Source organism: Enoplosus armatus, chromosome 12 (genome assembly GCF_043641665.1).
Source record: "Enoplosus armatus isolate fEnoArm2 chromosome 12, fEnoArm2.hap1, whole genome shotgun sequence".
Taxonomy (NCBI): Eukaryota; Metazoa; Chordata; class Actinopteri; order Centrarchiformes; family Enoplosidae; genus Enoplosus; species Enoplosus armatus.
In genome coordinates this window covers 19,955,160-19,967,881 of record NC_092191.1, presented here as the reverse complement: position 1 = coordinate 19,967,881, position 12,722 = coordinate 19,955,160, and the positions used below count along the sequence as shown (strand labels likewise).

General features: G+C 45.0%; 1 protein-coding gene across 1 annotated transcript in view; it reads left to right on the top strand.

Moving 5' to 3' along the window:
• Positions 1-12,722, top strand: part of LOC139294069 (inositol polyphosphate-5-phosphatase A) — a 122,974-nt gene that overhangs the window by 97,102 nt on the left and 13,150 nt on the right. The window contains exons 10-12 of the mRNA XM_070915845.1: positions 5,229-5,324; positions 6,108-6,182; positions 12,193-12,266. Of these exons, the coding sequence (XP_070771946.1) occupies positions 5,229-5,324; positions 6,108-6,182; positions 12,193-12,266 (245 nt within the window). The remainder of the gene's footprint in view (positions 1-5,228; positions 5,325-6,107; positions 6,183-12,192; positions 12,267-12,722) is intronic.

Sequence of the window (12,722 nt, the reverse complement as noted above, 5' to 3'; positions counted from 1 at the left end):
GTGGCTCCGCTTGGCTTTGTTTAAGTTGCTGTGTGTTTCTGTTCGTATGAATCTTTTCTTGATATGTTGGGAGATCATTTCAGATTTTTTTGCTCCCAGCTCTGATTAGGAGGTTTGGTGGGTGAGCAAGTGCGTGCTTGTGCATCTGTGTGTGTGTGTGTGTGAGAGAGTGTGTGTGTGTGTGTGTGTGTGTGTGTGTGTGTCTGTCTGTGCTACCCCCCAGTAGTGGGAGGTCGCCGGGGTCAAAGTGATGAATTTTTATAGGCCTGTTCCCTGTGTTTCAGCCCTGTCCCTTTCTCTGCGCGCTGCACTGCCTCTCAAAGACAACCATGCAGGGCAATTTGTCCTGCGGGGCCCTGCAGAATGGGCCAGCAGAGAAGTTAAATACCAGGGGGGAACACACACACACACACACACACACTCACACAAAACATACACATACATTCAGTTTCTCTCTCTCTCTCACGCACACACACACACACACCCCTCCGTCCTGTTGTCCTGAATGATTTGTGGCCTGTCCATTATCCATTCCGAGGGGACAAATGCTTTTTGGCCAGTTTCTGAAGGTAAAGCCAGAATGGCAGCCCTCAATGCGCGCCATTGTTTTTAGAGAAGTTTCCCAGATGTTATAATGCACAAGATAAATAGGGCACATTATCACTACCTTGCACGCCCTCTTACCTCTCCAAGCTCGTTTTTTTTGGCGAGGGCGTGGCAGTTTGGGAGACCTCCTACGACGCACACACTGCCATCAACCCTTAGTGTCCACTCTCACACAGCTGAGCGAGTTCATGGGAAGGGGTGAGGGTTCGTTACTTGCTGTTAGGGGTGACACAGGCCAGGTTTACTAGGGTCAGTTGCTGACCAGTGGGTCACACGCAGGCTAACTCTGCGGGTGATGATGTGTCCACTCTCGCCTCTCCTCCATGTTGAATCCCCATCCTGCTGTGTGTGTGTGTGTGTGTGTGTGTGTGTGTGTGTGTGTGTGTGTGTGTGTGTCAATGATGAATCCACAGTGTTTGGAAGCATTAAATTAGCCGGCCACAGGGAGAGAGGAGTGGATAACTCTGGCTTGTGTCCAGTCAGATCGGGTGGGGAGGGTCACAGCTGATTTACTGGCTTTCCTGTGTAATAGCTGGCAGGAAAGCAGGAGGCCGAATTTGTTGTTGCCTACTTTGGATGCCCCCTTTTACCCGGCTCGGGCAGATGTCGCAATCATGCATGCGGGATGGGCGTGATGAACGGTGGAGAGCGGGAGAAAAGTGATCGGAGTGCTAAGCAATTCACCCTGAACCTGCCAGCCCCGCTGGCACACCTTAACTCAGCTGGCAGCCCGGCTTTGCGTGGCAGCGAGGAAAATAATGGCGCGTTCTGACAATGCCGCTGCCCCTGCTGACACGAAGGGGAGCCCCTGTCCCCTGCCTCTGGTAATGAAGAATGAATAGTTAGCTCATTGTCCACTCATCCTGTCTCTCCCTGTGCACACTGTCTCATACTCTCTCTGCCTAATTGGGTTTTAATCACCGAGTTGTAAATGCACTCAGTGGATTATTATATCGGTGGAATGACAGTTCAGTGAGTAGTGTGAATCATGGCATGGGATTGGGGAGGTGAGGGAGGGGGGAATGTAAACCCCAGAGGAGTTTGGATGAATTGTGCACTGGCTACCCTGTTATGTCACAAATACCTGCTACTTGTTCATACTTGTGATTCTGATTGTATTGAAAATACAAACTATGCTGACATCTACTAACCAGACAAAGGTTTCAACACTATGTACTATGTCTCCATCAGAGTCAATATGGACAAAGGCATAAAACAAATACACTGCGTGTGTATATATATATGTATATATATATATATATATATAGTGAACCAAGGACAGGTCATTAGATATCAAGTTAAACAGGATCTCAAATACAGACCATGGTTCAAAGGGCTGGTGTAAACCATACACTATAATGAAGTATCCTGTGTAATATACTGAAAAAAAGTGTTGCAAGAAGACAAATAAAGCTTTAAAGGATCCCACTAACACATATTGTCTGTGTACCTAAAGCCTGATATATCCTCCTCTTCTGTGCCGTAGAGCTCCATTGTCATCCAAAAACTATTAAAAACCCATCAGTGAGGCACACTGTTGCACTGGGCGACGTGCTCCTTCATTACTACAAACACACTGCAGGTTATTTCGATTCAATCCCACATTCACCGTCCTGCTGCTGTCAATAATCACAAGCTTACCAAATGTGTATTCATCCGTGGCTGAAAATAGTCCCCCAACAAACCATTTGCTCCTGTTCGAGTAACATTTTGCCAAGAACTGGTGTCCAGCTGTTTTATCTTTTTTAATGATACTATATAAATGTTACCTGTTTTTACATCTTCAGTAGGGGGCTGAGTGCCACACTTTTTTTTTTTGTTTCTTGTCTGTGGCTACTTGCCTTTAGTCTGTGTCTTTTCTAAATGCTGACATGTAAAACACCCCTGTGTGTGTGTGTGATATGCATTGTCAGGAGTGCCATGGTGCTGTGTGTGGGTTTCTCAGTGTTTCAGTTGGGCACAGTGGATCGCCTCCATCTGTTGGCAGGACCAGAGACAGAAGGCCTGAATGTGTGTGTGTCTTTGGTCTTTGAAGTGGGACAGATTGCTTTAACCTCTCTTCTAAGGAGAGCAGCTGGAATAGAGAGCTCCTTTAAACAGCCGCTTCCTCCTTCGACAGTCATGAGATTATCCTCCATTGATGCACAAAGGCAGCGCCTTCCTCGGCAACCCCTCGTCCCAGCCCCCCGGCCTCTGGCCCTCTACAAACACTCAGTGTTGACCTGTGACCCATAATGCAGAGATTTGATGCCAAGTCACTTTGCAGGATCAGCTACAGAGCCCAGAGGAGTGAAGACATCCTCACTGTCTCCTGGACTACAACTGCTTTTCCCAACAGCTGTCTGTTCATATTTTGCCTGGGTTCCTCTCTCCTGCTCTCAGACTAATTGTCATGTATTAAATAAGGAGTGAGTAATATGGTAATATAATTTAGGGTGGTCAGTGAGAGCGTGTCTGCGTGTAATTTGCTTAGGAGGCAGGAGATTCTGCACAACCACTCGGGCTGTGCTGGAAGTCAGAAGGAGACATCACTGCATTGATATGGTCTTAAGTGACAGCATGGGGTTCTCATCTCGATGTTTGGTGGGCAGATCTTATGACAGAGGCACCTGGAAGAGCGGGGCCGGAGGCTTGGAGGCTGTCTGTGTGTCGAACGAGGGGGATGTTTTTCTCGAAGGACAGCTGTGATCAATCGGGTGCAATCGGCCACCACCAACTGCACTGCCACGCTGATTGGTCAGTCAATGAACTTATGAATAGATCAGTCAGCCACATGTCAGCATCCAACACCATGCGACAGTCCGGGACCGCCCAGGATACCCAAAGCACTGGCCACACAAATGGAAAGGAAACAGCTTTAACCTGTTCAGTTTGACAATTTGAGTGTGTGCAGAACACAGCTCAAATAAATGAAGTGCCTTCAGCTTCTTTGTCGCTCTTCCAATAGACCAAATATAAAAAGTGCAGTTGGAATCATTCGTTTCCCTGAAGCTTAAATAGTTCAATTCACCCAGGAATCCACAATGTAATTGCAAAAGACACCCCCCCACCCCTCCGCCCCACAAGAAAAGGCAGCATTAGCTAATTGTCTTCTTCTTTTTTTTTCTAATTGAGCCTTCCCTGCAGTGACACTCTTGGCACAAGATGCAAGCGAACATGAATACACAACGTGTGGTTCAGTGATGTCATCCCTCTCTTCTGCATGTATGGTCTTCTCTCTGTTCATATCAGCGTGCATTTCCATGCATTTACTTGCGCAGGTGTAGAGGACACATATCATGATCCCCGCTTACTGGATTATCACAATCATTTGAACATGAATGGAGGGGCTGTTGCTATTCCTTTAGATATTGATGCTTATTGTGCCAGTGAGCAGCGTGAGCTCCGGGCCTCAGTGGTAGCTGTGGAGTGGCCCGGGGATTTCTGCTTGACTGACTTTTGGATTTGCAAAGCGGACGAGAGAAGGGGGCTCACTTGGAAGAATTACAAGACTCCGATGCTCGCAGAATCCAAAAACATTAAAGTTTTATATATATATATATTTCATCCTCACAACCTTCACTACACTGTCTGGAAAGGTTGCAGGTTTTGTCACTTATATCTGAAATGAATTTTTAAAAAAATGTATTGAACAGAAAGTATAACACATGACCACATTTGGTGCCGTTGCCGCTAATCAAAGATGGCAAATAAATGACTCTCTGTGGTTGTCTTTGCTAGTCGTGGCTACAATGACTTTTTGACAGGGAAAGTATCTCTTGCCCTTCTCACTAGCTCCTTCTTTGGCCTATTCATTGCACAAAGCTGCTTAAGCGCACTTAAGCGCATTAGCATTTGGCTGCCAGGGGACCATATTGACCCTGCATTTGGATGGCCTAAATGAGTGAAAGATGGAGCGATTTGTTAGGGCTTTAGAAAGTTGCTTTTGGAGAAGGAGGGGGTGAGCATGGAGGAATGGGGTTGAGGCGGTGCGGAGGGGGGGGAGCGCAGAGAGTTGTTCCACTTTCTCTCAGGGCATGGTGTTTGTTCTAATCTGGTGTGCCGTTTCTTCGTGGCCGAAGCCGGACTGATTTGTGACATTTCAGTCTAAAGGGCCTTTTTCTGCTCGCTATATTGGCTTGACCCGATTATCTAATCTGTGCTTTGAATTTCAATCAGGTCACCCAAGTCTCTGCCGCGCCGGTATGGGAACCGCTGGCTGAGGGATTACCTCATTCAACTGTCTTCAAACACAGATGGTCGAATGTTTAACTAATTGTTAAAAGAGTCCACAAAGGGGAATTTAACCATGCACACAGTCCACGGGGTCAGTACATAGACCCAGATAAAGAGAAGGGACAGTGAGGTGGTAGTTTGTGGGACAGTTCTTTAACAATCATTCAAATGTGGCGCAGTGCTCTCAGAGCATTATAAACTACTGTACAAATTGTGTGTGTGATGGTGTGTGTTGGGGGTGGGGGGGGGGGGGGGGCAGCTCTAATTACGTATGAACATCTGGTGAACAAAGTGAAATGAATATGAATGCATAAATGATTTCCATTTTAAGACCGTTCTGTTTTCTTTACTAGCACGTATTCCTAACAGGATTTGACCTTTCCACCCTCTTCCTCTCTCACCTCCAGAGTCTCTGCTCCACTGCCACCATGCAGACCGTCAGAGCCGCAGACACCAATGAAGTCGACAAGCTAATATTCCGCGAAAGTGATAACGACCGAAAGGTGAGCTACAACTGCGTTGACGCTGCATTATCACAGCACTGACTTGTCATGACCTCATTTAAATGAGCATGCATTTATAAATGAAATTAAATCATATTGCTGTCCTCACCTCTTTTTGTCAAATTTCAATGAAAAACGAATTTGTCCCAAGGCCTAGTCACAACAGAAAGGGGCATAGTGAATTTCACTCACTCAGCTTGTTTGCTCAGTCGCTAACGGGACAATAAGTCGGCACAGGCTATTCAAGAAATATATTTGACTCCTGTCTCAAAACTGTCTAAAAATCATGCAAAAAATTTTTTTTGTGGAGCAGTTCATTCTCCATCAGAGGAGGGTGAAAGAAAAGAACACAGCTATTAAGCTACCATTACAACTCTCCTGCTCTCCGTTCCCTCAGAGGTCAGCACTGTCAACATGGCCAGCTATTAGTCAGTGGTTAGAATTTCGCGTGTCAAAGTTCACTAAAGTTGAACTTGATGTGAAAGGTTTGCGTGGATTCGCTCCACTGATTGTGGCGATTCCATTGAACTGAATTCATTTGGCCTTAATAGGAATATGATGGACTTAAACTCTCAATTACAAATCATTTTCCAGTTCTGTATTTGTCACGATACAGGTTGTGTTAACATGCAGCGTGAAGTGGTGTGCGACACGTGTAGAATTAACAGTGCTGTCTGCCACTGCAGCGCACTGCTGTTCATTAGCGCTCTAATTGCAAAGTGCAGTTCACATTAGCATTGGTATTAATCAGAGCACCGTTTCTCTCTCTTGCCACTGATGCAGGTTGTTCTTCAACTTGAAAAGAAGCTTTTTAATTATGTCAACCAGGACGTTTTCCGGGAAAACAATGGGACCTCAGTAAGTCACCCCTTTGCTTCCTAACCCTTTTATATATTCATCTACTCTCACACTTCTGCACTTCCACTCACTCATTACAAATTCAATTCATTTGATCAACTTTATAGACTTTTTTCCCCCCCACTGTGTAGTCACACTTACTTCATTTCAAATAGATTATCTGTGAGCGGGACAGAATGAAAGACGAAAGATTCATTACAGCTACAAAATTTGATTCGAGGGCTTTTTGCATGTGAATAGTAGGAAGTAGCACAGTCGTAGTACAGAAAAGGCTAGTAGAGGAAAAGAAGCTCATGCACAAGACAGACACTCTCTTTGTCGCTGGGGGGGCCAAATGTCTTTGGAATAACTTTTAAATGAGACTGAGTGTAGATGAGGTCAGTGTTAAGTGTGTGTGAAAGAAAAACACCCGTACACACTTCCACTTTTATATGGCTGTATATTACATTAAGCGGTTCAAAGTTGGACCTTGGACCGCACAGGGACGCGCACATGCACACACACACACACACACACACACACAGAGAACAGAATGGATTGTCAGACAGGAAGCATAGAGTTTATGTGTTGTTGGCCACACCATAAGTTGTGGGTGATGATTCAATATTATCATTTAGGAACTTTAATTGGAATTGTTTTACAAAAATTTGAATCCAAAGAAATGGTATGTTAAAGCAGGTTTTTTATTTGGTTGTACACATGTTAAAGGTTTTGTCGAATGTAATGTATAACATTGTTTGTTGTATACATGTTCCATGTTGCATGCCTCTGAATTAGTCACTGAGTCATTTTAAACATCTGAAAAGGCCTCAATCAAATTTATTGACAGATGGGTGGGGTGTTACTGCAACACAGATGCTGTAAATAAATAAAAAAACACAAGTGTTTAAACAAGTGTTTAAAAATCAGTAGCTCCTGTTCTTTTCTATGACCCCCCCCATCATACTTTGTTTAATTTTTATTTATGCAGGGAAGGTTTGCTGAGCACAAATGCTCTTTCTCAGCGTCGCTCTGTTTTATGCCTGTGTACTGAATGCAGCCCCTGTAGTTGTAAAAATCCCAAAAGGTCGTGGAATTTACTCCACAACTTCTCCCCCCTGAGATTTCTTTAAATTTAAACTTTTCTGGGCTGGAAGATCACAGATTTACTGTGTTCTGTGTCAGCTACTTCTAGCGCTGACGTTTCACAGTGCTTCCACAAAATTCAGCTCGACTTAACCTCCAAACTTTATTTTCTTAAAAAAAAGAAACTGTGGGATTAGTAACACAGTGTCACTTGTGTCTGCTTGACCTACTAATTGAAATGTGGTTATTTTGGGGGGGAGAAATCATCTTTAAACATATGTCTTAAATAAATGTTATTGTGTGATTTTTCCTCCTTTTAATAAAAGCATATAAACACACCCCCAGTGATAAAAAAAAAAATGGACATCATTCAGGTATTTAACCAAAGATGGAATTTGAAAGACTCAGATGCTGGCAGATATTGACTTTACACTTTGTACTGCTGGACACGGGAGAATCATTGAATCTGATGGGCAGAAATGTGTAGGAACTGTGTAACAGTAGCTGTAGGAGGCTGAGGCACCCCCGATTTCCTCCTCCTCCTCCTCCTCCTCCTCCCCAAGCCAGACAAGATGGATGACATAATGGGGGCATCAGAGATAATCTGATGGTCATGGTCTAGTTAAACACACCATGTTATGATCCTTATAAAACAAACTACCTTTCCAAAAGGATAAATGTCCCTCCTCACACTCCTCCACTGGGGAAGAGGAAAGAAAAAAAAAAATCCATTGCATCCTTCATCAAGTGCAAGACTTGTACCAGCTTGACAGAAATTTAATTCGAGGCAGCTCTTGAAAATAATTATTGTATTTTGAGAGGAGTAATCATTGGCCGGGACATGATTGAATGTGTCCATGCCTATTGACTTTTGCTATGATTAATAGGTTTGTTTAGTCGATATTCCCATCGAAATTGTATAATTAATTATCCCCGGCGCTGTCACGGCGGGACGATGGAGAGCCCTGATGAGTATTTGGGAAGATTAAATTTTCCGGGCGCTCGTGGCGTCAAGGGGCACCGCGGGGCCTTGCTCCAGTGGAGAGACGGGAGGGGCATAGGGGAGGTGTGTGTGTGTGAGTGTGTGAGTGTGTGTGTGTGTGTGTGTGTGTGTGTGTGTGTGTGTGTGTGTGTGTGTGTGTGTGTGTGAACGCATGCGTGTTGTGCATGTTTGTGCATCTGTAGATCAGCACACTTTCTTCTTCTCCTGGAGCACACGCCCGCGGGGGCTGTCCCCCCTCCTCCTCCTGCTCCGTCCCCATTGATTTTGTTTCAGTATCTCTTTATTGTAACTTTATCTGTGTGGTGTCAGCAGATGGGGGGGGGGGGGCTGTTTGTGTACTGGCTGTAAGAAGTGATGAACCTTTCTGTCTGGCCTGCCTCTCCTTGTCATGCTGGCAGCGTAGTCCTCGGCATTACTCAGAAGCCCAGAGACGTTTTAAACATGAGAGGGCATAAAAAAATAAAGAACAAATGCCGCTCCAGCCCGAAGTTTTTTTTTCCCCCTGTCAGAGCTCTTAAGTGGCAATACAGAAGCCATGCTAAACACAATCTGACTTTACAGGATTTATGCTGTATTGGGTCCCTGGTTGTCTCTTTGTTAGCTCTAATTTGAATGATTCCAGAAAGTCCTGACTGCTTACTTAGCCTTATCAGAATAGATAGCGTGCATGTACAGTAGGCCTTATTTATTGTTATATGGCTATGTTCAAGCTGAGTTTTTCCATAATCATTGTCTAGTTCTTCTAACAATGCTTAAGTGGGGGGAAAAAAGTCAAAATCGTGCCCTTATTGTGGAAGTCATCTTTGCCATTTTCTGATTTTGTTACTTACCAGTCTTTGTCTGATTCCCTTCCTCTCTACATAATTTAATTTACATGGAAATGAAGAGTTCAGAGGTGCAGTGTACCACAGTGTTGGGTTTTGTTTGGTGTTGAGAGGGGTCAACGCAATCAGCCAGCCACCCCCCCCCACCCCCCCGTCAGTGACAGTTTATCGCTTTTTCACTCAAAATAATGAAGATCCCATAAAAAGAAGGAAAAATATGGCCCCTGCAATGAAAGCCAAGTGTGAGGTGTAAAAATCAAATTAAATGACCTTTCACCCCAACATTTATTGATGGGTTTTAATGGCAGCAGGTGTTGTCACAGGGGATATTTGACAACGCGTAAATCAAAGCACAATTACAGGTGGACAAGCCTCCGGCACAGTGAGAGGGACAGTTTGGGGCCACAGACCTCGCATTCCCTTTTTCTTTTTTCTTTTTTTATACCCCCTCCCTCAACTTCCTGCCTCTTAACTATCACCACCACTCTGATTTAAGAGCGCGCTGATCATCCAAGCAAAGTCAGAAATTTGTGCCCATGACAGGGTAGTAGTTTTTACCCGGACACTTCTTCATCTTCTTATTGCCGGGAGCAGCATCATCTCGCCGCCGCCACCACCACCACCACCACCACCACCACCTCCTCCACAACTCCCAAGGTCACTTCTGGTTGACAAACTACTCCTGGCTTTAGAATGTCACGAGGCCTTGAACCAATATAAGCTGTTTTCTTTTCTTTTTTTCTTCAAACCACTGACCTGGCAAAGCAGCAGGGCATTATGCTTAATTGACCTGGGATGAAATGTAGTGTGAAATCTGTGGCTGCCGGGTTTTTCTATTCACCTGAATGAATTACTCAACATTCACTTAAGGCACACACAGCCATATGTTGCTCACCCCCTGCTGTTTAAACGGTGTCGCACACTGCTAATCTAAGGTGCTTTACCACAAACAAACAGGATCCCACCTGTGGACCTGACCTCAACATTATACCAGTGTGAGCATGGGCAGGTTAGCGGATGGGACTGTATCAGAGTGTGGGCTAACGTTAGCGGCTCTGCTCCGTTGGATTTTGGGAAGTTTACCCTCCAGCAACTGCTCTACACAGCAGTGGTGATCGTCACCCCCTTTACAGCGTTCTCCTTTTGTAGCGCGTCAGTTTGGAACATTATAAAGTCAGCTGGAGACGGCGTTTTAAACCCACTTGTGAAGCTAATGGTAGCTTAGTTAGCTAGCTAGCTACAACTAATAAATTCTGCTTGGGACTGTTGTCTTTTCAGCCGGCAAAATCAACGGCTAGAGTTTAGAAGCCTGCTTTTGTCTACATCTGTCTGATAGTAGGAGGCCATTGTTTTTTTCAAGTAGCAAAATCTTATTAAATGGCAACCGTTATCACTGTGACAGGCATAGCAACCGTAACTAAGGGGAGCTGGGTCTTTTAATTATCAATTATTTGCCATTTTTAATTTCACAATAAATTATCAGATTATACCCAATTATGGGTATTGCTATCGGCATCAAACATCCAGCATCAGTCACACACACACACACACACACTAGAGGAAGGTATCCGCGGGTGGATGGTGAGGCGGGCTGTACAGTGGAGCGTGGGGTTGCATCCCCTGCTCAGCCATCCCTCATCCACAGTGTGCAAGTCTCTCCTGTGACCCCGGCACTGTGAGTTTGATGAATGCGGCACATCTGCCCTCCTGAACCACCGAGACTCCGTCTGGGAGGCCCCCTCTGCCTGCAAGTAATGGCCACTGTTCTACACCACTGACACATAATCACACATACACACAAACACACAGAGCGTCGTCGTGAAGGCACATACTGGACCTTGGCTTATTTATACATGTGTGCTCGGCAGTGCTGTGGAGACAAACAATGCGCACACAGTCATACACGGACAACATAAATGTGTCAGCGTAGATGGACGACTGTAGTTACCTTCCACTGATATAATAATATTCATCAGACACCCTCCTCCCTCCGCCCATGTCTCCACTTTGCGAGGACGTCCTTCCAAATATTACCCATGTGCACCGCGTCATCGCCGTTGATATTTCATCATGTAGCCATCAACATATTGCGGCATGTAATACACCGATGTAATGTCATTAACGTCAAGCTGCCTATACAACCGCTGTCAGGCTCACATCGTCTAGGATGAGGTCTTCATCGGGCCGTAATTGTAGCCTGGTGTTTGCAACGTGTACAATAGCCCAATTTACCACTAAACAAGCAAGTCTCGGCTCCCTGTCGATGTCGTACTCTGTGAAAAGAAAGGGTGGGGCTAGCGCAAGGGCCCCCCGGTGGTTGCCGGGAGATGTCACTGTCAGTCTCTCAGGGAGGCAGTCATGCAGGTGCCCGAGCTACCTGTTCATCTCCCAGATAATTAATGTGTACAAGAAGCCGCTAATTGCACTTTTCACTAATGATTTATGGGTTTTGTGAAAGGGGGGAAATTGGGGGACGTGTGTGTGTACACTCTGGTGAGTGAGTACAGCTGGGTGAGGAGACATGATTGATGAAGAGTGTGTGGACGCACTGTCACTGTGGAGAGATAGACCCCCAGTAGAACAGGGCTAGTAACGCACACACAGAACTGGTCAACTGCTGTCAGTTTTTGCCAGCGTGCAACATGGAAATAACAAAATAAACAAGACGGTGTCCTGCTCTACCCTCCTCAACTCTCATTTGGCTCACTCTCATCCATCCCCTCACTGAGACTGAACATTGACTTCCAGGTTCAGCTAATATCAGACATCAAATAAAAGGGACTTGGCATGTGTCTGCAGGAAGAAATCGACTTCTTTTTCAGAAGACAAATCTAAAGTTTGAAGCCCAAGTACGCACCATGTGGGCCGTATTTGTAATCAGAAAGACTGCTCAGCAGGACCCGTAAGATATCTTCGGCCTACAGTGTGTAACCTACTTTTCCAGGCGAATGTGTGGCGTATGAATGTAAAGCAGAGCAGAGCTGAAAAAGAGCAATCAGGCTCGGTTGACTTTCCCTTGATCAAAAATGTTTTTTTTTTTGTTTTTTTTTTAAAAAGGCAGAAACAATTCAAACTTTGCTCTCTCCTCATGCCCAAACGTTTTGTTTTCTTTCCACAGCTTTTAGAGTATGACAAAGAGCTGTCGGTGTTCAAGGATCGGCTGCATGAACTGGAGATCTCTTTCCCACCCAGGTATGGATCCACTTGACATCACACACAACTTTGTTTGACCTATGCCACTAAGATCTACAACACTACACTGCTCTCTGGTTTCCTGCTACTGTCTGGCGTTCCTGCAGTGATAACAGCAGGCGGACTGTAGTTTCGCCAGAAACAGACGTGGTTCTGCAACATCTATTATCAACACGAAATCTGAGACCAACAACTCGCTTTGTCTGAATGAAGCAGCCACCTGTTTGTCCTTTAAGAAGTCCCTAATAATATGTATTTACCCTAATGAAACTTTCTGAGTAAAAGCTGGAAATACATCATTCAAGTACATTATTAGCTGGTGAGAGGCGATGATGTGCAAAATTTAGCTGCATCCACCAAACATAAGAATGCAGTTATTGATTGGTAACACAAAGGAATTCATTTCATTCAATCTAAGCCCCATACGCAGAAGAACCCTGTACGCATGACAGCTAT